The sequence below is a fragment of the Dysidea avara genome, chromosome 2 (assembly GCF_963678975.1).
Source record: "Dysidea avara chromosome 2, odDysAvar1.4, whole genome shotgun sequence".
Taxonomy (NCBI): Eukaryota; Metazoa; Porifera; class Demospongiae; order Dictyoceratida; family Dysideidae; genus Dysidea; species Dysidea avara.
In genome coordinates, this window is record NC_089273.1 from 10,347,755 (window position 1) to 10,373,358 (window position 25,604).

The window sequence follows — 25,604 nt, forward strand, 5'->3', positions numbered from 1 at the left end:
CCCACACTTGCCAGTGAGTGGATTATATTAGTAGTAACATGGGCACTTATGATTTGCCTGAAATATATGTGCTAGGATTCGGACATTCAGTCCATTGTGCTCGTGCATATAAATCAGGCAAATCACTTGTGCCCATGTTACAACTACAGTATTTTGTAATCTCCTAAGTTCACAGTTGTAAAACTTAAGCAGTCCCTGGTTAGTCAATGTATTGATATTTGCGATTGGATAAAGCGAGGCTCTGGTATAGATTGATTCATGAGTGTTTATATAATATTGATGGATGTAATGACCATAAATATTGCATTACTGTGGTTTTGAATATTTGTGTGAGACATTATGTTGATCATAATAATTGTATACAAGTAAAATGAAAAATTTGAAATTGTAAGTTGGATTAGGAAACAAAGAAAATTAAAAGTACTGAAACAGGGGAATAAAGTAGTGAAACAAGATAGGTGCAGATAATATTATCTAATCCAAAACAGCCATGCTGTAAAAAAAGAGTGCGGCCCTCAGAAAGGAAATGGTGAAAAAAGATGTGAAATCCAAGGTGGCGGCCAAGAAATGGCAGTGATGGTAGGATAATGGTAAAAATTTTGATAATGACAATTCAGGTGAATTTTGGTGCTGCTTGGTCTTGGCACAAAATTCACCTGAATTGTCGTTATTAACATTTTCACCATTATCCTACCATCACAGCCATTTCTTGGCTGCCACCTTGGATTTCACATCTTTTTCCACCATAGCCTTTCTGAGGGCCACACTCTTTTTACAGCTTGGCTGTTTTGGGTTAGATTTCACTTTTTTTAATATGTGTATATATACCCCAAAGCCGGCAGGATTTTTAAACCTATCTTTTTTTCTTTACCACAGGAACAAGAAAATATGAAGCAGATGTTAAATACTGTACTTTAAAGTTTATCATTAAATGTACGAGTATATTTATTACAGAACTCTCTAAATGGTGGTTTCTTTGTAACTGAACCCTCTACAAGGTGACTTCTTATATAGTATGTTCGCGTTGAGCTGAATCCTCAAAAACATTTAATAACTCATGGATGCAATTACACATGATCTTGAAATTTGGCTCATTTGCAGTACTGTTTGGACCGCTAAAAATATTTCAAAATCTTTGTGTTCAAATGTTTGACATAATATTTACGGCCAATCAAAATTTTCACAATACATTTCCTATGGAGAAGCCATATAAGTACAGTGCCCATTAGAGCCCTTTCCCAAACTTTTAATGGAGCCAAACCATACGTGTCTGTTGTTGACACCTTTGCTGTTACCAATAATCATCTGGTTGGCAGAAATGTTAATTCTGTTGAGAAAAAATCCACTTTTAATTTTTAGTTGTTTTTCAGGGTTCAGCTCAACGTGAACCTACTATAACTGATCTCTCCACAGGGTGTATTGTTTGTAGCTGAACTCTCTACAAGGTAACTTCTTCTAGCTGATCTCTCTACAGGAGGATTTGTTTGTAGCTGAACTATCTACAAGGTAACTTCTTCTAGCTGATATCTCTACAAAGTGATTTTTTTGTAGCTGAATTCTGTACAGGTAGTTTGTTTGCAGCTGAGCTCTTTGCAGAATGGTTTCTTTGTAGCCGAACTCTCTACAGGGTAACTTCTTCTAGCTGTTCTTTGATGTGTTTGTAGCCGAATTCTCTACAGGGTGCTTTGTTTGCACTTTGTAGCTGAACTCTCTACAAGGTGACTTCTTGTAGCTGAACTCTCTACAGGAGGATTTGTTTGTAGCTGAACTATCTACAAGGTAACTTCTTCTAGCTGATATCTCTACAAAGTGATTTTTTTGTAGCTGAATTCTGTACAGGTAGTTTGTTTGCAGCTGAGCTTTTTGCAGAATGGTTTCTTTGTAGCCGAACTCTCTACAGGGTAACTTCTTCTAGCTGTTCTTTGATGTGTTTGTAGCCGAATTCTCTACAGGGTGCTTTGTTTGCACTTTGTAGCTGAACTCTCTACAAGGTGACTTCTTGTAGCTGAACTCTCTACAGAATGGTCTTTTCATAGCTGGACTCTCTATAGGTGATTTATTTGCAGCTGAGCTCTTTATAGAATGGTTTCTCTATAACTGGACTCTCTACAAGGTGACTTCTTCCAGCTGATCTCTCTACAGGGTGATTTGTTTGCAGCTGAACTCTCTACAAGGTAACTTCTTCTAGCTGATGTCTCTACAGGGTCACTTGTTTGTAGTTGAACTCTCTACATGATGGTTTCTTTGTAGCTGAACTCTCTACAGGGTAACTTCTTCTAGCTGATGTCTCTACAGGGTCTCTAGTTTGTAGCTGAACTCCCTACATGGTGGTTTCTTTGTAATTAAACTCTCTACAAGGTGACTTCTTCAAACTTATATTTCTACAGGGTGATTTGTTTGTAGCTGAACTCTCTATAAGGTAACTTCTTCTAGCTGATCTCTCTACAGTGTGAATTGTTTGTAGCTGATCTCTATACAGGTTACTTGTTTCTAGCTGATCTCTTGATTTCTCTTCAGGGTGACTGCTCTATTAGGATGACTGCTCTATTAGAGTATCTCGATCTTACGCTTGCTACACCAAGTTGAATTTCGTGTTATAGCTCCATGGCTTTAAGTCTGATTCTTCTACACCATTGAAGAGTCTTTCTAAGAACATTACTCTATCTGTACAGCAATTTTCAAAGCAATATCCCAAGCGGTTTTTCTGGTAGGCCTGGCAAGTAGTCGTTTTTTATTAGTTAATCTTGATTGCATAATTGTTACAAACTTAGTTTTTTTTCTCTTAAATCTTCCTGGTTTTTAGTTCGATTTCTTTGAAACCACAAAAGGTTTGAGGTTCAATTAGAGATTTCTAACTGTATTAAATAACTGACATTCCATGCATTCATTGGTATAACAATTATTGTGCTATTTTTCAGGGTCATTTTAGTGTAAACCCCACCTCAATCGGTGGTTCCTATCAAAAGATATAAGCAAAAGAAGTTGACAGTGTGATGATTTTTGTGTACAGTATTTTCAATGCTCTTTATGTATATCACATGGCACCAACCACGATATTCAAAGTGTCATAAATCCAGCGGCGGAGGAAGTAGTTGATATGAGGGGGGGCTGGGCTGACCCATGCAGACTTATTTCTATAGTTTGGTAAGGTGAGACCAAAAAAAAAAAAAAAAAAAAAAAAAAAAGGTCGCAACCAACTGACAAGAGCTTTCCACCTCACCAGCTACCATTTCTAGCTGATAAACTACATAAAAATCCTTTCATAGCTCGCTACACACTGACTACTTTATTAGAGTGACTGCTCTATTAGAGTATCTCGATCTTTATCACGGTTTTCAGCCCCACTCCAAGAAAGATAATTTCGGTGTGATATCATTCTGAGGGGGGGCTAAGCCCCCCTCAGCAGACCGAGGGGGGGCTTTAGCCCCCTAGCCCCCCCCCCCTTTCCGCCGCCTATGCATAAATCTAGATATGAAACTATTAATAACATGAAATTTTCACCACATATCTATTTTATGGAGAACAACATTATGAGCTAAGTAAAACCTCTCAAGAATGACCACTTCTTCGTAGACTGACCACTCAGAATATTACATGAATAAAGCAAGTAATTCACAAATAAAACTGTGTATAATGTGTAATACTAAGTATACACAGGTACCCAGAGCATTTTAAGGGATAGCTAACTAGAAAAATCAGTAATCAAGACTCGTGGTAGTGAGTTGCGCAGCCAAGAAACTACAAAGCGCATGCCCAATTAAAAGACGCGCGGCCACTACTGTGAGTTATTTACGTGTAGGGCCGGTTTTGCAATATTAGTCCTAGATTATGCAACATCTCTCAATAGAATTGTATTGCGTTATGTGATAAAAAATCATTAGGAGTCATTATCATCATCATAGTTTTCTTGCGACCTTGCTAAAATAAAAAAAGTAACCATCGCAAAATAAAAAATAGGCGTATTCCACTTTATTTCTCTACCTTATGTTACAACTACTGTCACGTTATACCAGTCAACATAGCCGTGTTTGTATAGTCCATCTAGCACTGACATTATCCAATCCTTGTTTGCCTATACGCGTATTTTTTTCAATCAAACCTCTAATCCCTACAATAACTTTTAAAGACACGATGTGGACACAAACTCTAATGCCTGATAAACAAGTTGTGACAGCGTGCTGAACCGTAAGTTCCCTAGGGATGGCGTTTTAAGCAGAAATCTTTTAAATTCCATTTAGTGCTGCGAGCGTTTATAAATCGCCATTTGTCTTATGGTGTGAAGAATAAAATCACTAGCGAAGGTGCTTTAAGCATACTCTTCAATTCTCTATTTACATGTAATTTTTAATAGATTAACCACAAAGGCTGGTAAGGTGAATACAAAAGGTAACAAGCCTTTAGGGGTTACCACCTCTATGTAGTGTGTACCATGTAGCTTGTGTTGTGGCTTTCATTAAGTATTATGCACACACAAATGGTGCAACAAAATTTTGTAATGGATTGCTCGGATGTGGTTCGTGGTGTTGTGGCTCGAATGTGGTTCGTGGTTTGCCAGTTACCATGTATGAGTTGGGGTTGTTCCACACAACTTGCACAATATTCAAATTTCATGATGGCCATGAAATTTCTTGCCATATGGTAAACATATAACAATGTGTAACAACGTTAATCAACATCACATCAAGACTTGACTAAAAAATAGTTCCAACAATAGTGATGATTTCTTGTATGTCAGCATGACAATACTGAGACCTGTAAAAGAATAAGCAGGTACTGAAGTTAACCTTAAATTAAACACTCATGCAACTGACCTGGAACATCGGTCGCAACACCAAAAACACTTGTTTCGATATCTGATGACACAATCCAGCAGGCACTGAATTAAAAAAGAATGTACAAAAAATCAATATGCCGGGCTGTATTAATAATAGCATGTATAATCAAAATGAACAAAAATTATTTTCCAGGCTAAGTGAATGAATAACATATTAACTGTTGGGTAAGCATGTCAAACCTGAACATTAGGACATTAGTCAAACAAAAGTACGCTAGCGTAAGCGACCGAATGTCGACCGGTATCTTATGTCGACCACAGGTGTTTACAAAGTCGACCACAGAAATGACTTGAAGTTATCCGTAAATTTACTGCTCTTGAATTGGCGCGTATTAAAAAGGCTATGGCGCGTAAGAGGAAGAAGAAGAAGCGAAGAGAAAGACGCCTGAATAATGTACAAAAACCCGCCAGTAAAAGGCCATCGAAGCTACGACAATGGACTGATGATGGTATGGTACGCGCATTGAATGCCGTACAGTCTGGCATTCTTGGCGTTAATGAGGCAGCACGAGATTACAAAATACCACCGACAACATTGAAAGACAGGTTGTCCGGGCGAGTTATTCATGGCACCAATATGGGAGTGAAACCGTACTTGAGCCGAGAGGAAGAACAGGAGCTGGTTGAATTTTTGTTGAATTGTGCTAAGATGGGGTACGGAAAAACCAGAAAGGAGGTGTTGGGTATTGTTCATGCTATGGTGGAGAAGAAGGGAATTAAACTGGAAAATGGAGTTACCCAGGGCTGGTGGGTAAAGTTCTGTAAAAGATGGCCAGAAATCAAACTTCGTAAGGGTGATTCTTTTCCTTTGGTGCGTGACCAGATGAGCAACCGTACAGTTTTTGAGTCGTACTTTGATCTTCTCGATGAAACACTAACTAAGCATGGCCTGAAAGACAAACCAGCTCAGATTTATAATTGTGATGAGTCTGGCATACCCTTGGAGTACAAACTGCCGAGAATTGTTGCAGCCAAAGGCACAAAGAAGGTGAGACAGTGCACATCAGGAACTAAGACTCAAATAACAATCCTTGCCTGTGCCAACGCTGCAGGGCAAACCATACCTCCAATGGTAGTGTTTTCAGGAAAGCATTTCAACAGTGCCTTAGCTAAAGGAGAGGTCCCTGCTACTCTTTATGGAATGTCACCATCGGGATGGATGGACCAAGAGCTTTTTAGAGAGTGGTTTTCAGAGCATTTTCTGAAGCATGCTGTTTCCAGTAGACCTTTATTATTGTTACTCGATGGCCACTCGTCTCATTACACTCTAGACTTGGTCAAAACAGCTGCTGAGGAAGATGTCATAATATTTTGTCTTCCTCCCCACACCACTGCCGACAGTCAACCACTTGACACCAGTTGTTTTAAGCCACTGAAGACCCATTGGGTTGAAGTGTGTCGCAGATATTTATTTGCTAATCCTAGTCGGGTCATTACTAAGTTTCACTTTTCATCTTTGTTTTCAGAAGCATGGTCCAAGAGTATGACCATTAATAACATTTCATCAGGTTTCCGCACCACTGGTGTTTGCCCATTTAACCCAGATGCAATCTTGAGCAAATTTCCCAAGCAGAAAGAAACAGACGAGTCTACTACCAGTAAGAGTCCGGCTAAACCAGTCACCTTTTCGGTGGAGACGGTCAAGAAATTTGAAAGACGATTTGAGAATGGGTACAACATCTATACAGATCCAGCTTATGTGCAGTGGATGCGGATGTATCATCCTGACCATCTCCCTCCTGGTTAGTACAACTTTGCATTCTGTGTGATTATATATGTACATGTTTACTTTGGTGCTGTAGAGATTTTGGATGCTGATGTTGTGACCATGGGTACTGCTACTGACTCTACAAGCACCGTGGGTACTGCTACTGGCTCTACAAGCACCGTGGGTACTGCTACTGGCTCTACAAGCACCGTGGGTACTGCTACTGACTCTACAAGCACCGTGGGTACTGCTACTGACTCTACAAGCACCGTGGGTACTGCTACTGACTCTACAAGCACAGTGGGTACTGCTACGGGCTTCCGCACTACAAGTGTTTGCCCATTTAATCCGGCTAAACCAGTCACCTTTTTGGCAGAGACGGTCAAGAAATTTGAAAGACGATTTGAGAATGGGTACAACATCTATACAGATCCAGCTTATGTGCAGTGGATGCGGATGTATCATCCTGACCATCTCCCTCCTGGTTAGTACAACTTTACATTCTGTGTGATTATGTATGTACATGTTTACTTTGGTGCTGTAGAGATTTTGGATGCTGATGTTGTGACCGTGGGTACTGCTACTGGCTCTACAAGCACCATGGGTATCGCTACTGGCTCTACAAGCACTGTGGGTACTGCTACTGGCTCTACAAGCACCGTGGGTACTGCTACTGGCTCTACAAGCACCGTGGGTATGGCTACTGGCTCTACAAGCACCGTGGGTACTGCTACTGACTCTACAAGCACCGTGAGTATGTCTACTGGCTCTACAAGCACCGTGGGTACTGCTACTGGCTCTACAAGCACCGTGGGTACTGCTACTGGCTCTACAACTGCAAGATCTCCTTTTTCAGAGCTCCTCGTATATCCAACTCCTACACAAAGGAAATCGAAACCAAAGAGCTGTGCCCGGGTTTTGACTAGTGCAAAATCTATTGCTATGCTGGAAGAGAAAGCCCGTAAGAAGCAAGAAGAAATAGACTTAAAAGATAAAAAGAAAAAAGAAAGAGAGGCAAAGAAAGTTCTTCGAGATGAAGAAAAGAAGCGCAAAGTGCAGGATAGAGAGCAGAAGAAGGCTGAAAAGCAAAGAAGGTTGGACGAAAGAATCAATTCTGGATCAAAAAGGCAAAACGCATCATCACACAGTCAGAGAGCAGCGAAACGGCAACGAGAGGACAATTGTCCTGAAAGTGGTATTCAGCATCGTGAGATTTCAGAGGATGAATGTGCTGTTTGCTTTGGGCTGCACGAAGAGGACCCAGAACAAGTCGAGTGGCTGAGGTGTACCAATGAAGATTGCAATGTGTGGAGCCACACCGATTGTCTTGAAAATTGTGATGGTGTGTACGTTTGTTATGCCTGTGGAACCCTACTCATGTAGTATTGCTTACCCTACACTCTTGTGTTAGAATACTCCATTGATACATGTTGTACATATTGTTTATAACATTATAATAAAAACACACTGCTTAATTAATGTCAACATGTGTTGCGGTTGTGACAATCTGAATGGAAATGGGATACAGGAAGCTTAACAAGGCCGGGAATCACGCTGTGGGGAGCCTCAAATAAAAGGAAGTGGTTATAGCGACTATTACACTTACTTAATTCATAGTAGCTGCGTTAATCTGGCGATGAAAGATCATCTGAACGAAGGCGAAGGTCTCCTTCGCGTTCACACAACAGCTGACTCCCGAAAACTCTAGAATACAATATTAACACAACACTATTTTTAGTAACACTATATATGGACTTACACCTTACTATTTATAGAACACCATAGTATGAATAATAGTAAAACTCCGTACATGTAATTACTATGGCAAAGGGGAAAACCAGGGTGGTCGACATTGAGATATTGGAAAATGTATAGCGGTCGACTTAATATATCCGTGGTCGAAAATGGAAACAAATGGAGAGAAAGGAAATCGCTTGTCACTACTTTTTGTCACGTAGAAACTATTGTTTAAGTACAGGCAGAGACTATGCTTGTACTAAAGGTATTGTAAAACTAATAAATCGTAGTGCGCCTGGTATGGTACGGGCACCGCCGAAGGTAAGCGGATGCTGGTCGACAATCGATCGCTTACGCTATCACAACTTGGTCATAATACAATGTTTGTACTACTGGACTTCACACTGGTTGCCCAAAAATTGTGCTATTCCGGAACAACAGCATAATTATGAAACAAATAGTTACTACAACACAGAAGGCTTACTGTTGCACTGTCTACACTGATATACCATAATTTAAAAACATAACAGGTGGGCATTAAATACAATACACTTAACATCTGGGTACTAGGAAAAAATCACTAACATCACAACATGTAAACTGACCTGGAAATTAACACCCTTGATGCCACTACAGTCTACACTGGATATTTGTTTGAACCCATCAACACTATGCCCAATACATCTGAGTAGACTGACCTGCAAATTCACATCACTAGTATACAGTGATAATTGATAACTACAAAAACAACAATTGCAATAATACAATTCTTCTGTGCGTAAACTGACCTGAAATTCATGACACTCGATACCGAGATCTGTAAAAGAATAAGCAGGCACTGAAGTCAACCTTAAATTAAACACACATGCAAACTGACCTGGAACATCGGTCGCAACACCAAAGACACCTGTTTCGATATCTGACGAAACAATCCAGCAGGCACTGAATTAAAAGAGAATGTGCAAAAAATCAATATGCCAGGCTGTACCAATAAAGGATGAATAATCAAAATGAACTAAAAAATATATATCCCATATGCAGGTTAAGTGAGTAACATAACTGTTGGGTAAGCATGTAAACCAGAACATTTGGTCATTAGTCAAACAAAAGTACGCTATCAAAAACTGGTCAGTGATAATTGATAACTACAAAAAGAACAATTGCAATAATACAATTCCTCTGAACGGTAACTGACCTGAAATTCATGACACCTGTATCTCTGTTCTTGCGTGGTCTCAACTTACATATGTACCATGATCACATTCAACTGCTAGTGGATAAACCAGTATGACCAGATCCTGCAAAAACCAACAAGCAGGTGTTAAATACAATACACCTAAAGCCTGGAATATGAAAAATATTATATAAGCATTATTCCACACTGATATAGTAATAGATTATAGGATGTTGTGGAACTTGCCTAAACATGTAAACTTGAACATGAGGACAACTGCATAATCTGGACACTTGGAATTGTCCAATACCTGATGAACAAGTTGGTACTAATGACAATCACTTCAACATTTTATCCCAGCTGGGTGAATCTCTTGTAACTGAGTAAAAATGTTTATTTTTCACCTGCAACCAAAGTTCTACATTTCTGTGGTTGAGTGTACATAAACTGACCTGAAAAATCAGTATGCCATAGGGGTATGGAAATGGTTCCTTTCCTTCTGTTGTGACATTACTTACAGCTGACTGGTAAATGATCATCGATGTCCCCGTGGGAGTATATCAATAACTTCACAAGTTGGAATAAATTTCCTTTCAACATGTGGTGGAATGAATTTCCTTTCAGCATCTGGTGGACAGGTCAAAAACCCTATCGCACAAACACGGTGAATCAGTGTGTGGCAATATGACACGTTGCACAAACTTCACTCCTCGTTTCGTTAGCATTCAAGATCGGCATATGTCATAGAGTACCTCAGTATTCTTGACTCTTACTTCTTCAAGCGTTGCTCAAGCGATGTAGTTTCTCACGAGGGGCTCGAGTTTCTCATTAAAGTCGAGCCGATTAAAGTACGCCTCACCATCCAGTTACATTCTTAAACCATTCAATTTAAAACCACGTATCACAAGTGTCCGCTTAAGGTAATTAGGGACTTTCCACGAGATTTCCCCTAAATAGATCACATTTTAGTTGTCAATCCGGTGGATTCAGGTGGTATACATGGTTCAACAATGCGGTAAGTATACTTTAATATAGTATAAGCTGTCAATAATTGTTTGTGCACTGCTAAACGTAGTTATTTTTGTGTGATAAGCATGCTTGAGGAAGGGTCTGGGAGACGAGACTAATGTTTTGACAGCAGTTGATGATGGCCAGGCAAAGAACTACGAGAAGAACTACTGTGATAGTGTGATAGTAGGGAAAAATTCCCACCCCTATAGCTCTACCTATAGCTAGGGGCATTAACTAGCATTATCTACAACTACTGTATTATGTTGCTGATATGTACATCCGGGCCAAGAATAAAGGTAAAAGTGGTAGTAAGGCTCAATCCTATTATTCTGCTGAACAGGCAAGGGAGTCTGGGACTCTGGGGACATGCTCCCTCAGGAAAGTATAAGTACTACAACTTTTTTGTTTTAATTGCTTCAAGTATAAAAATTTCAGTCAAAAGGTGATGATCAAGGCTCTGGTCTTATGCACTGGTTGGAGTGGTTGTATCGATACTGCACTGTGACATCCTTGAGGGGTTAGTGCTGGCATTGTCCATGGCAATACTATTCCATCTCCCCGAGCCTTGATGATTGAGTCCTCCATTCCTTTCTCTGCTGCTCCAATCCTGAAGTTGTGACCACAGTCAAAAGGTGACGATCGAGGCTCTGGTCTTGCATCTATACTGTACTGCAACACCCTTGAGGGGTTAGTACTGGCATTGTCCATCGCAATACTGTTCCATCTCCCATATACAAGTCTTGATGGTTGAGTCCTCTATTCCTTTCTCTGCTGCTCTAATCCTGAAGTTGTGACCAAAATATTAAAAAATGGTTATAACATGATAAATGATCATGATGATAACAATTACAAATGTATTTATAGCTGTGTAGCAACTGTGAACTAGTTAGGCACTTGCAAGTTTAATTAGGTGTCTGAAGCAATTAACATGCACAGATATGAGATATATTCGTCACATGCAGGCAGTAAAGATAGATTTACTCTAATAGAAAAGTCATACTACACCGTAAATTCATACTTCCGAATTTACGGTGTTATGAAACAATCATTATTATGTTTGGATTTTACTGACTCCCCAAGATAATATTCTGCATTAATGTTAATTGCTCATTTCCAAAAAAAATTACCTTTTAAACCAAATGTAGAGTCTATTACTGACAAAAATGAGTGATATCCACCCCAAAAACACCTTCACTGTAAAAAAGGCGCGCCCAAGAAACTACAAGTACCTGGAACCCAATGTAAAAAAACAAAAACAAAAAACAGCTCAGCTGAAGTGAAAAGTAACTGGTAACTTAAAGAGCTGATATCTGAAGCGGCCAAGAATACAATTACTAAAGTTTAATCCATGCAAGAACACCTTGGCTATAATACAGGTGTGTACATGAAAGTAACTGGCAACTGAAATGGCTGATATCTGAAGCAGCCAAGAATGAATGGTCATTTACAACTAATTCAAAAATTTAACACTGAACCTATATAATTCAGCTGTGTTCTATATTCACTCTTGCTGCATCGTAAAGTAATTTCTTTTAACTCTAATTGGCTGGTAATTTGGCCGCCTTTTTTTGCTCTATTATACTGATTATTAAAAAAGGCGGCCAAATTACCAGCCAATTAGAGTTAAAAGAAATTACTTTACGATGCAGCAAGAGTGAATATAGAACACAGCTGAATTATATAGGTTCAGTGTTAAATTTTTGAATTAGTTGTAAATGACCATTCATTCTTGGCTGCTTCAGATATCAGCCATTTCAGTTGCCAGTTACTTTCATGTACACACCTGTATTATAGCCAAGGTGTTCTTGCATGGATTAAACTTTAGTAATTGTATTCTTGGCCGCTTCAGATATCAGCTCTTTAAGTTACCAGTTACTTTTCACTTCAGCTGAGCTGTTTTTTCTTTTTGTTTTTTTACATTGGGTTCCAGGTACTTGTAGTTTCTTGGGCGCGCCTTTTTTACAGCGAAGGTGTTTTTGGGGTGGATATTATATACCATGGTAAGTAGTGACATCACAAGTCACAATCAACAAATACTTCGGAAACATGACAATCAAATAGCAAAATGTAAGACCAATATTATTTTTAAAATAGATTTGTTTGGACACTGTTCAGCTTTATTTGTCACATTGTAACCACTAAGAATGATAATTATTATATAACACAGCGACATCACTATACTACAAAGAGAAATTATAAATAGTTTCTGACTAAAATTACAATCACTGAAGCTGTTATAAAATGGATCAAAACAGCAGTAAATACACCAGAGTATAACAACTGGTAAGTGTGAAGTCATGCAAGGCTGGTATCACGTGCCAGTCTCCACTTTTGAAAAGATTATGCTCAACCTTGAACCTTATATTGCAATTCCACGCAAGACAACAAACTGCTCACCTTCAAACTATACTTGCATCGATGTAGAGGGATGCCTTGGAGTCCCGGGTGACTGTAATGCTGAATTCTGAACAGTACTGGATGGCGATTTACCTTTTAAAGGGCCATATCTTTGTCGTAATCCAACTTCAATTGTCCTCCAATCAAAAAACACAGCAGAATCGAAACCAGCATATAGGGTTTGCCCAGGAACACCTTTTCGTCCTCATCAGCCATAGATTCACGCGGAAACACTCCGAATCCTATGGTTATCACCGGTCCTGCATTCTTCCAATTGGAATTACGTACGCAATTATTTGTACGGGCTCCCTATGGGGATTTTTATTTCTCAAACTTTGATTTGAAATATTTCAATAAATACCCCATGTATTTTAATCCAGTAAAGTGCATTACGAAGTACAAAGCATTGACTACCATTAACTGGATCGGTAGCTTGTAAAACATTCATTGAAGGTGTGCAATTTAAGTAGCAAAAATATATCTGAAAAATTGGTTGGTTGGAAATCACTAGTTCAATACTTAACCTATTCACCCATCGATTTTCAGCTCCTTCCCATGAGTGGTTTACCCTGTAGGCATGACAACATATTGGTGTTATTTTTTTGTGAATAATCGCTAATACCTCTTTGCCTGTTTAGCCAAGTTGGTACTGAGATGCCCTTTATATTCCCCTACTGTGTGCCAAATTTCAAGGCAATCGGATATGGTTTTCGCATTTTATATTAGTTATTGTAAGTGTGTGAAAAGAGAAGAAAAATAAGAAAGAGAAAAAAATGAAGAAACTAAGCCAATTTGTGAAGTCGCATATCTCAGGAACTCTTCAAGCAATTGCGCTCAAATTTGGTATGTGGAGTACTGAAGTTGGCAGGCGTGTCCACAGCAAAAATCGTCTTGTTTCATCAAGGCAGCACAGAGCTACGGAGGTGCAAAAAATGTGTTTTCGTTCTTCCTGTCAATATATTCACGGGTGTCGCGCGCCGGCTTCTTGGGCCGCACGACACACTACCATGTGTCTTGATACTAATGGACATTTAATCCCTATACTTCAGTCTATAACCATAACTGAATTAGGGATGAAATGTCCATTAGTATATCTGCAGGTATGGACAACTTCTACCTTTTAGCTATTACCACTTCTTTTTCTTTGATCACTAATCCAATTTAAAATTTCAATTTTTTTTTCATTCTACTTATTTATTTTTACTTTTTAAATAATATCTGAACCTGTGCATACTACATCAAAAGAAAAAATGGCACCAACCTGGCATGCCATAAAATTAAATTTGAATCTGAATGCTAATCCCAACACTGAAAAGTGAAGTGGCCATTCAGCTATGTTTCCCCCATTACACTATGTTACAATTGAAGAACAGTACGAGAAGCATCTCTGCAATCAATCCAGTCACTCTGGAAAATACAGGTGATAAGCTAGTCCAAAGCCACAGAGAAGCCATGTTGTACTATTTCAAATTAACACCTTGCATTGTCAGCAAAAAGAACTGAGACACAAAGGAGGACAGAACGAAGTCAATATTGTACTTACAAAAAAGCACAAAGCAACATCGAACCAAGACCGAAGCCTTATCCATTATTTACTTATGCTTGGCTGGAGGCATCAGTTAGTCAGTCAGTCAACATAAAAATCTGTTAAATAGACAATTTAAAACTTTATAGAATTTTTTGGAAGTGTTTTGGTTCACTTGTCAGACATTATGGGATTGGCTATAATACCTTACCACTACTGCCAAGCTGTAGTTATAATGGAAAGGTGAGGTGATATATATTGTTGGACAAAAAAAACCCAAACCACCATGATCCCTACAATACAGTACTACCATACTGTTAGCTGATATCACAAGGCTCTGTGCCGGTATACTTAATTCATAATTAACTCTTGGTTGAACCTTTAAATTAATCAATTTGTTGACACATCATAGCGTGTGTCAATGTACCAATCTAAAAGATCCAGGTGGATGCCTCTCTGGAAAAAAAATAGAATTAAACGATATTTTTCAAGTATAAGGAATTCTAAGGGGCCATATATAGGAAAAAAGCAAGATAGGTCCCCTGCACCTGCAGATTAAAAATCAACCTCTATAGTTTCTCCTCCAACTCTGGGTGATCAATCCTACCCAAGGCAAAATCAAAACCGTAGGGTAATAATATGGTGATTCCCCTGGCTGTTTCTGTAGCGAGCATTTTAATTTTTTGCAATTTTTCAGGTTTATAAAATAAAAATAGGCAGCAGCATCAACAATGCTGTTTAGCATGCTTCAATGTTTCTATGAATGGTACATTGCAAATCACAGAAAATTCGGTCTGGGTGAAATCGGTCCGGCTGGACCGATTTTGAATAGCTACCAAACTTGGTTGACCGAGTTTAATCCAGCCGGACCATTTTTGGCAACTAAAATTGGTCTGGCCCAACCAAAATTGGTCCAGCCCAAACTTGGTTGGCCCATGCATCCCTGACCACTCGGACCAATTTTGGTCAGTCCGCAGGTGAACCATCAATGCATGCAGCCAATGATATATAGCTAAGTTGTTTGTGATGGATCACTGCAGCCGACTTAGCCTGGAAACTATTATTACAAGTAGTGTGGTTTTGTTTCCCCGAGCTGATTTACGGAAAATGCATAGCTCTTTGTAGCTAGAAGCTCATAGTTATAGCTGTAATTATATCTATAAATATGCAGCGATAAACACATACTGCAGTCACAAAATTAATACTGTTTTAATTATGGGTTGATAAAAGTCCTGCATTCTTCTTCTCCATGTCAATATTCGAGTGGGAAGTAGAGGCTTTCTTTAAAACATCAACTCGAATGGTGAACACTGAGTTGGCTCATGGAGTGCAGTGTTGTATGCAAAAACACAGGTATCAAGATATTCTTCCCAGGTATCTTTGTATATGCTCAATAAACTTCACAAACATATTCTGCAGTGTTTAGTTGAATCTTTCATCCAGCCTATTAATGCTTACAAACAACTATAGCGATATGATGGAAATCACCAGCCTATGCTGGATCACTTATACTTGAGGGTGGTGGATATAATAATACAGTATATATGTGACCGGATTTGCGAAAAGGTACCTTTTTCACACACAAAATTTGACCCATTTTTTGAACTTAAAAGTTTCATAACTTTTTGATCATGGCATATAATTGCTTAACATTTTCAATGAATGTAGCTACAGTATCTGGCTACATTTTGATATTAAGAACAAGTTAATCAGTATAAGGAGTCAAATGTTACATCATTTTGTTAGCTGGTATGTCAAATGTGTGGAAAAGGTACCTTTTTGCAAATCCGGTCACATATATATATATATATATAAGCTATCATTAAAATCTAATCTTCAACTTCCGCATATAGTTCAGAATTTAATGTATTGTTAAATTTAATGTATTGTTAAATTCTGACCCTTGGTCATAATTGGGAATATCCATTGCCATAAACAACTACACATATCATCTCCTACATATCACATAATAGAGGAATGTGTATGTAGCTAGTATGTGCCCAGGTAAAATATTAAAGTTGAGTAAGTAATGAAAAGCATACAGGGAATATTATAGCTATAACTTTTAAGGAAATTTTTTTTCTTGTGGGGACATGTGATCAGTAGGAGATGATAGTTCACATTTAGCTATTTAATGGAACAAACCTAAGCTATCATCTCCTACATATCACATACAAAAGAGAGTAATGTGCAGTATGTACACATGCAGGTGTTACTGGTGTATTGTACTAACCATTGGTGTTAACTCATGATCAGACATTATATGTGCACAAGAGCACAGTGCACATGCTATTGTGCGCTTCACAGTACAAGCCAAACAATCAATAGCAGTGTCAGCTCTTCCCTTATGTAAATATTAAGACATTCAGAACTCTCAACATAAAATCTGGGCTAGCTAACCAACTTCATTTATTTCTGAATCAATGCCTGCCGATGAATGTTATAGCTATAAGTCGGCTGCAGTGTTCCGTCACAAGCAACTTATAGCTATATGCATCATTGGCTGCATGCGTTAGTGGTCCACCTAGACCAATTTTGGTTGACTAATATTGGTCCAAGTAGTTAGGGGTACATGTGGCCAACTAAGTTTGGGTATGCAGGACCAATTTTGGTCAGGTCAGACCAATTTTTGATGCTAAAAGCGGTCCAGGCGGACTTAAGTTGGTCGAATGAAAATGCTCTAGCCGGACCTATTTTTGCTCTGGACCAAAATTTTGGTTACAGGTCATCACACTATCAAAAACTGATGTGTAGCCTTGGGGATATGAATGCTGCGAGTTTCTATATCATACGAGGGGATATCATAGCATGAGTGAGAGTATCAGCTTAAATGTCCTGTAGGTGAAGGCAACCTCCCTTGTTTCCCTACTTTTTCCTATGATACATTATTATCATACATAGTCAAGCTTAAAATCCCTAATTTTTCCTTATACTTGTTTGTATACTTCATTATTATGACTGGAGAACCCACATGCACACACTGCAACAAAAGAAAGAGTGGCGCCAGAGTTAGTGTTTCATCTTCTCTTCTACAAGCCCAGTGGTGGATCTAGGAATTTTCAGAGGGGGTTTCAGGTTCAGGAAGTTTTCAATAACTGTGATACCATTTAGCCATAGTCCATCTGGGAATGTTAGCTCAGTCTTATAGCTCAGTGGCCTATAGCATAGATCGGCCCAAGAAGCCGGCGCGCAACACCCGTGAGTATATTGACAGGAAGAACAAAAACGTAATTTTCGCACCTCTGTGCTGCCTTGATGAATTAAGATTACTCCAACTTCAGTACTCCACATTCCAAATTTGAGCGAAATCGCTTCAAGCGTTCCAGAGATATGCGGCTTCAAAAATTGGCTTAGTTTCTTCGATTTTTTTTTCTTATTTTTCTTCCACTTTTCGCACACTTACAAAAACTGCTATAAAACGCGAACGCAATAACCGTGCATTGTCACCTGCCAGGCTGCCACCACTATCAGTATGAGATCTAGTCATAACAAAAAATTCCTACATCAGTAGACAACTATACAATTAATACTCAATGTATACTCATTTTTTCCCCAAGAATAACCAGTACCTGACTTCCATGCCTTGAAATCTGGCACACAGATGGGGGATATAAAGGCGCATCTCTTTACCAACTTTGGCTGGAATACGATAAACAGGCAAAGAGTTATTAGCGATTATTCACGAAAAATAACACCAATATGTTGTCACGCCTAAAGGGTAAACCGCTTATGGGAGGAAGCTGAAAATCGTTAGGTGAATAGGTTAACTATTGAACCTCAAACCGTTTGTGGTTTGAAAGAAATCGAGGTAAAAACCAGGAAGATACAACGGAAAAATCAACAGTGCGTAATAATTACGCAATCGAGATTAGCTATTAAAAAACGACTGCTTTCCACGCCTACCAGAAAACAACTGCTTGGGGTAATACTTTGAAATTCGCTGTACAGATGGAGTAATTACCTTAGAAAGGCTCTTCATTGGTGTAGAAGAATCAGATTTATAGCCACGGAGTTATAACACGAAATCCAACTTGGTGTAGCAAGTGCGAGTTCGAGATACTCTAATAGAGCAGTCATCCTAATAGAGTAGTCACTCTGAAAAGAATTCAAGAGATCAGCTAGAAACAAGTAACCTGTATAGAGATCAGCTACAAACAAATCGCCCTGTAGAGAGTTCAGCTACAAATAATTCACCCTGTAGAGAGATCAACTAGAAAAAGTTGCCTTCAGCTACAAAGAAACCACCATGTAGAGAGTTCAGCTAAAAACAAATCACCCTGTAGAGAGATCAGCTAGAAGGACTCACCTTGTAGAGTGTTCAGTTACAAAGAAACCATCATGCATGCAGAGTTCTGAAATAAATATATGTATTATATATATATAATTTGTATATTTACTGATAAATTCTAAATTATTTTACATTTGCTTCATCTTTTATTCTTCCTAAAAGAAAAAAAAATTGGTTAAAAAGCCCCAAAGCTGGCCATAGGCTGGCTTTGGGGTATACAAATACAAAAAGAAGTGAAATCTAATCCAAAGCAGCCAAGCTGTAAAAAAAGAGTGCGGCCCTCAAAAAGGCTATGGTGAAAAAAGATGTGAAATCCAAGGTGGCAGCCAAGAAATGGCTGTGATGGTAGGTTAATGGTAAAAATTTTAATAACAACAATTCAGGTGAATTTGTGCCAAGACCAAGTGGCACCAAAATTCACCTTAATTGTTGTTATTAAAATTTTTACCATTAACCTACCATCACAGCCATTTCTTGGCCACCACCTTGGATTTCAGATCTTTTTTCACCATAGTCTTTTTGAGGGCTGCACTCTTTTTTTACAGCTTGGCTATTTTGGATTAGATATACATTACCATGCCTATAGCTACATAGATCTATAGTGAATCATAAAAATCACTCCAACACATTGTTTCATAGTTGATTCAGGCCTTCGCAGAAAGTTTTGAAGTAAAACAGCACTAAAACATAATCATAATAAGATGATAATTATTTTTAGAGGCATTTAACAAGCTTCAATGCCATTATTAGTGATTTCAAAGATAAAAGTATGAAATTTGGCCAGTAGAGAAGGTCCCAATGTGATATACTATGCATAACTGTCGGTGATTTTATCACTCACACAACAAATCAAAAATTAATTAGGAGTGCGTGCACTTTTTCAGAGGGGGTTTCAGCTGAAACCACTGCAACCCCCCTGTACCCGCCACTGAAGCCCCTCTTGTTATTGTACTTGTAATGAAGTTGTATTAGAGTAATTTTGTTATGTTATCTTTATTTTAGCTAGTTGTACATATTGGTGTTAGTTTTGTGTTACTCCCCTTAATAAAAAAAAAGGAATTAAATAGAAAAACAAAACAAAAAAACAACTGTCTGACATGAAGTAGTCTTTGCTTTCAAAGACAGTAGGAGGAGAAACACCTCTGCAATCAATCCAGCTTCCACAAAAATTTCAACAATTCCCATTTAGAAATGTAGGGAAGCCATCGGGCTACTGTGAATCAATACCTTGGGCTGTCAGCAAAAGGAAATGAGACACAGAGGAGGACAAATGTAAGCCCATGATGCGTGCATTGTATATACTGCGGTATGCCAAAAGGCATCTGTCAGGTTGAAGCAACATCGAACAGTGAAAAAATCAGACCCGTATCCTTAACCATTATCAAGTTGTGCTTGTCTGAAGGAATTAGCAATTGTAGGTCAGTTAGTCAGTGTAAAATTCCACTAAATCCTTTTCTTTTTATTTTAATTTTGTAGCAACTTTTTGGAAGTATTTCAGGTCATACTGAAGGCACTTTTGGGCTTGGTTATACCTAACCAATAATTCCATGGTGCCATGAAGGTATTGTGAGGCTGGTTTTAGGATGATATTTTTGGCTAGAAAAGCCCAAACATTCATGATCCCTAATATACTTCTATACAGTACTACCATACTGCATGATATGATCACAGCATAGTCAATAAAAGGAAAATTTTTAAATCAGGCTTACTAATATTAAATTTGAGGATATTTTTTTGTGCATGTTATACAGAAAGCCGTGTAGATAACTCACTTTCTTAGATTGAATTTGAGTACAGTTTGACAGTTGCAATGTCCACTATAATTATTATGAAAGTTTATAAAATTGTTAATATATATATAAAGGCTATTATAGGATTCATTAACGTAAACTTGCTAAGAATTGCATACATGACATTAAGGATGCAATCCCAGATACATATAGTCTACACTTTTAATATCCTATATGTTACACAAAAAACTGTAACCAAGGAAGTTATTAAGTATTAAATTGTCTGAGATTAGAATTTGGAGCTCTATGTGAGCCATTTGAAGTGAAATACAGTGTAAGTACAATGTTACTCGTGGGCTAAATTTTGGAGAAATTATAGAATAAAAACTGTGCATTACACAAAGCTTATTGTTTTATATTTGTTGCAGGTGAGTGTCAATGGTGTATTAAGCTTCACATCAAGTGCAGTGCCATTAACAACTGATGAATTTCCCCTAAATCAAGGCAGAGCACTGATAGCAGTGTTCTGGGCTGATGCGGACTCAAGAGGAAGTGGTGATGTGTGGTATCGTGAAAGTACTAATCCTGACCTAATTAGCCGAGCTAATCAAACGATATCACAAGCTTTTCCATTTCAATCACCATTTAGTGCAACCCATTTATTCATAACAACATGGGATCAAGTTGGATATTTTAACATGAATGCTGACAAAGTAAGTGCACAGCCATGTACTAGACCTTTTCAATAGTCACGTGGAGTAGCTATCTGATATTGTAATCAGATTTAATTATACAATGATAAAAGTTTCATAAATTGGGTTTGTGCGCATCTACAACTGCTGTATGCTAACTGCAGCTTTGAGCCTGATTGCTCAAAGAAAGGCTAATCCTGCACACAGGTAAAGTGTGAAAGCTACTTTACATGTATGTTGTGTGCTGAAAATCACCTTCAGGATTTTAACTAACTGCACCAAGGTGAGACAAATGTGACAATAATAATGTTTGCTGGGTTTTTTTTGTGTGTGTGTGTTTTTTTTTGTTATTGTGTAATGCATTCTCTATCTTGCAATATTTATGGGCAATTCTGCTGCTCCAACAAACCTTTCAGTAGGATAACTGCTCCACCCAATTAATGGTCTCATCATGTCGCTCTGTTTCAAGTGATTCCATGAGTAAGCCCATTATGGGTTGGTACAGTCTTGCTCTTTTTAAAAATATAGCTCTAGTTTATCCAGTGGTTTTAACAAGTGATGAAGGTCTCTAAGACACCTGTTCTTGTAGCCTGTTTAAAAATGTTAAATAAAAGTTATGTCCATTTGTTTCCACGAGGGGTACTTTGAGGTAATAAGGCACTCTGTATGTTTCCTACAAATACAAATACATGAAATTAACATGGAGAAAATATTCTTACTGCCTGGCAGACTCATGTAAATATTCAAGTGTAAATGTGATGGCTTCAGGTTCAAGGCTGCCCAGGTCCAGTCATGGATTTTCTCCTTTCTTTAACTTTTCAAACATGCTTAGTAAACATCTTTAAACAGGATGCAGGTCCAGGTGTCTTACAGACCTTCAGCACTGGTGTTGTAAAGCCTTAAAAATGAAGAAAATAAATAAATAAACATGTTTTGGACTATACACAAGACAGGTAAACCAAGTGCATGCATATATTGATTTGCTGCTAGAAACCGTGTCTGCATGTTTATCCACACCCACATGAGCAAGCAAGTTTTAAGCTATAGAGAATACCGTACCTTTGTTCTAAGCTATTTATGCTTTCTTATAAACGTTTTCATTGTGGTAACTCAAAAGGGATATATAGCCAGTCACTGAAACCACAGCATGGGGTTGCATGAGTGCTGTGACAGTTACACATAAGTAGATAAAAAGTTAGTTGTAATATATTAGTTCTAATATATGTGACCAAATTTTTGGGAAAAGGGATCTTCCACACACATGCAATATGCTGACTTTGATGATGATTGATTAGAAATAGCTGTAGACTTGAAATTTGGTCAGTAGTAAGTATCAATACAGCTTAATAGATGGAGAAAATTTCAGGCTCCCAAGTTTTTTATTGTTAGTGGTCTTCCAAGCTCATAGAATTGTATGAATGTGGAAAACCCCTTTTGCAAATCTGTTCAAGTATATCAAGACACACATTAGTGTGTCGTGCCACCCAAGAAGCCAGCGCACCACACCATGAGTATATTGACAGGATTGTAACCAAATTTGCTACAAAAGTGCCTGCCAGGTAGGGGAGTCTACATACAGTACCAAATTGAAGTAAATCACTCCAGCCATTTCCGAGATACAAGTGGCCAAAGTTTCTGGGGAATTTCTTCATTTTTTAAATTATATTCCTACTTCTAGTTCTTTTTGTACACTTTGCAAAATCAGCCATATTAAAAGGAAAAATGAATACTCCCAACAAGCTGAAATTTGACACACTAAAAGTGAAGTTTGACACACTTAAAGGGCTCATTAAACAAATCTCAAGTATGGTAGGAATCCGATGAACAATCATGAAGTTATTCACATAAAATAAGATTGAATTCTGTCACACCTACAGCATAAATCCTTGGAGGGATGAGTTGAAAATCACTATGTAGTTGGAGTAACCATTGTAGGAGTGCCTTTTGTGATTTGAAAGGCATCAAGAAAAAGACCATTGAAATACTGTATGACACAAACCCAACCAGTGTCACAATTACACAATGGATTTTTGTGAGTAAAAACTATAAATTTCATGCCTACCAGGCAAACCGCTGAGAAGAGTGAGCTGAAAACTAGTATGTAGGTGGAATAATCATCATAGAAAGTCCATGCAGTAGTTTAGAAGAATCAGATTAAAACACTTGAATTATAGTACAAAATCCAACTACATGTAGCAAGTGCATGATCAAGATACTCTAATAGTGCAGTCACCTATATACAGTAGCAGCCAGTAATTTACTCTATTGAGTATTCAGCTATGTAACAAGTCACTGTGTAGAAATTTCAGCTATGCACAAGTCACCCGTAGGAGAGTTCATCAACAAACAAGTTACCCAGTAGAGAGTTCAGCTGCAAACAAGCCACCCTGTAGAGAGATCAGCTACAATAAAGTCACCCTGTGAAGTGATCAGCTACAAATAAATCACCCAGTGGAGAGTTCAGCTACAAATATTTGCAAGTCATCTTGTAGAGAGATCAGTTGTAAACAAGTCACCTGCAGAGAGTTCAGCTATAAACAAGCCATCCTGTAGAGAGAACATCTAGAATGAAATCAGCTGTAGACTTCAGCTACAAACTGGTCACCCTGTAGAGATTTCAGCTACTAAACAGTCACCTTGTAAAGAGTTCAACTACATATAAGCAGTATAGAGTTCACACTTTGTATAAAGAATTCAGTTACACCCTGTGGAGAAATCAGCCACCATAAAGTCACCCGTAGGGAATTCAGCTACAAAAAAGTCACCCTGTAGAGCAACCAATTACAATAATGTCACCTGGTAGAGAAATTAGCTGTAGAAAAATCAGTTACAAACAAATCACCGTGTGGAAAGTTCCGCTACAAACAAGCTTCTCTTATAGAGAGATCAGGTACAATAAAGTCACCCTGTAGAGAGCTCAGCTACATACAAGTCACCCTGTGTAGACAGTTCAGCTACAAACCAGTCATCCTGTAGAGAGTTCAGCTTCAAACAAGTCACCCAATAGAGAGTTTAGCTACAAAAAAGTCAAAATGTAGAGAGTTCAGCTACAAACAAATAATGCTGTGGAGAGTTCAGCTACAACCAGTCACCTTGTAGATAGTTCAGCTACAAACAGTCCATCTTGTAGAAAGATCAGTTATAAAGAAGTCACCTGTAGAGAGTTCATGTACAAACATGTCACCCAGCAGAGAATTCAGCTGCAAACAAGTCATATGTAGAGAGTTCAGCTACTTTTGTAACTAAGTTGTGTAATAGATTAATATTAAAGTAACTAGTAATATTATATAACTACTACACAGTAATTTGTAATGAGGAACAATCGTCAAAACTCATAAAAAGTTGGAATCATTACATGGTTACATGCTGTCTGCCTGTTAATTTACTGTAATACATATAAATTTGTGTTTTTAAAAATGTTTACAACTATTTTAGATCTCCTTTCTCCGTGCTGTAGTAATGACACCAGACAGGTAAAAGGTAGCCCCAAAGTTGGCCCTTGGCCTGCTTTGGAGTATACAAATACAAAATGAAGTGATACCCAATCCAAAACAGCCAAGCTGTAAAAAAGGCTGTGGCCCCAAATAACCAATGTGAAAATCCAATTTGGCAGCTAAGATATGACTGTGATAGTAGGTACAATAAATGGCAAAAGTTTTAATGACAACAATCCAGGTCAACTTGCTGTTGAGTTCAGCGCAAATTCACCTGAATTGTCATTACAAATTTTTTTTGACATTTACCTACCATCACAGTCTTTTCTTGGCCGCTAACTTAGATTTCACATGGTTTTTCACCATAGCTTTTTGGGGCTGCACCCATTTTTACACCTTGGCTATTTTGGATTAGATAGGTTAATGCAATGCAATATTATGGTACAGTTACTTGCATTTCTGTTTATCTTTAGCTGTCAGCCACCAGAAATCATGATTCCAATATTTGTCCTCATCTGTGTGACTGATAAACATTAAATTGAACAGACATTTTAACAAATGAAAAAAAGTGATGTAGCAGATTTAAGTGTTATGGGTACTATAAATAGCACACCATTTCAATTTAAAAGGATGCATCTCCATTTTATGCAAATGTATGAAAATATAGAGTAGCCGAGGTTTTCTGTAGAGAATGTGTACAATACAACACTATAGACAAACTATAGAACAGATGAGAAACCACTTTTGTGCATAATCTGGGTTTAAATTGGTTTATTCAAGTTATCTATAACTCCATAACAGTGCTTAGAAAAGTAATTGATGAATTACAGATTAAATGGCAAATTATGAAGTATAAGGAAAAATATTCAGATTTTAAGTTTGATTTGGGAGCATAGAAAACAAAGTAGGGAAACAAGGAGATCGCCTACATGATATACTAGTGAACATTTAATCCCTACTTCAGTTAAAGTATGGAAGAAACAAGGGGGAAATAGCCTACACCTGCATGTACATGTAATACTAATGAACATTTAATCCCCACTTCAGTCTATGCAGGTTCACCAGTCATATAAT

The 25,604-nt window shown here is 38.0% G+C and overlaps 3 protein-coding genes and 1 long non-coding RNA gene across 9 annotated transcripts in view; 2 read left to right on the forward strand and 2 right to left on the reverse strand.

The window, feature by feature from the left end:
• LOC136247800 (uncharacterized) overlaps positions 1 to 25,604 on the forward strand; it is a 133,458-nt gene that overhangs the window by 11,961 nt on the left and 95,893 nt on the right. The window contains exon 2 of the mRNA XM_066039624.1: positions 20,833 to 21,117. Within this exon, the coding sequence (XP_065895696.1) occupies positions 20,833 to 21,117 (285 nt within the window). The remainder of the gene's footprint in view (positions 1 to 20,832; positions 21,118 to 25,604) is intronic.
• LOC136246597 (uncharacterized) lies at positions 4,429 to 11,355 on the reverse strand. 6 transcript variants are annotated; one of them, XM_066038123.1, is made up of 6 exons: positions 10,227 to 11,355; positions 9,157 to 9,221; positions 9,068 to 9,096; positions 8,885 to 9,017; positions 4,812 to 4,876; positions 4,437 to 4,752 (listed from the first exon to the last, which is right to left on the reverse strand). In XM_066038123.1, coding segments are annotated over exons 1-6 (354 nt in total). In that variant the 5' UTR covers positions 10,228 to 11,355; the 3' UTR covers positions 4,437 to 4,691. The 6 variants fall into 6 exon arrangements, with proteins under 6 accessions (XP_065894197.1, XP_065894195.1, XP_065894194.1 ...); XM_066038126.1 differs by lacking the exon at positions 10,227 to 11,355 and adding an exon at positions 9,475 to 9,576 and having other exon boundaries at positions 4,438 to 4,752; XM_066038124.1 differs by lacking the exon at positions 10,227 to 11,355 and adding an exon at positions 9,475 to 9,576 and having other exon boundaries at positions 4,440 to 4,752; positions 8,885 to 8,977.
• On the forward strand, positions 5,054 to 8,021 carry LOC136246590 (uncharacterized). The gene is made up of 3 exons (XM_066038087.1): positions 5,054 to 6,576; positions 6,637 to 7,026; positions 7,087 to 8,021. Exons 1-3 carry the CDS (start codon positions 5,178 to 5,180, stop codon positions 7,923 to 7,925), a joined length of 2,628 nt encoding a protein of 875 aa, XP_065894159.1. The 5' UTR covers positions 5,054 to 5,177; the 3' UTR covers positions 7,926 to 8,021.
• LOC136246598 (uncharacterized) lies at positions 7,945 to 8,619 on the reverse strand. The gene is made up of 2 exons (XR_010696660.1): positions 8,149 to 8,619; positions 7,945 to 8,096 (listed from the first exon to the last, which is right to left on the reverse strand). It is a non-coding gene; the product is annotated as an uncharacterized lncRNA (long non-coding RNA).

What these genes read in the sequence shown, in the direction of transcription:
- LOC136246590 (XM_066038087.1), top strand. Translation starts at nt 5,178, where the DNA reads ATGGCGCGTAAGAGGAAGAAGAAGAAGCGAAGAGAAAGACGCCTGAAT. An exon ending in TCCTGACCATCTCCCTCCTG is followed by an intron (nt 6,577 to 6,636) that starts GTTAGTACAACT and finishes TTGGTGCTGTAG; the next exon opens with AGATTTTGGATGCTGATGTT. An exon ending in TCCTGACCATCTCCCTCCTG is followed by an intron (nt 7,027 to 7,086) that starts GTTAGTACAACT and finishes TTGGTGCTGTAG; the next exon opens with AGATTTTGGATGCTGATGTT.
- LOC136246597 (XM_066038122.1), bottom strand. An exon ending in TGTTGCGACCGATGTTCCAG is followed by an intron (nt 9,097 to 9,156) that starts GTCAGTTTGCAT and finishes ATTCTTTTACAG; the next exon opens with ATCTCGGTATCGAGTGTCAT. An exon ending in TGTTGCGACCGATGTTCCAG is followed by an intron (nt 4,753 to 4,811) that starts GTCAGTTGCATG and finishes ATTCTTTTACAG; the next exon opens with GTCTCAGTATTGTCATGCTG.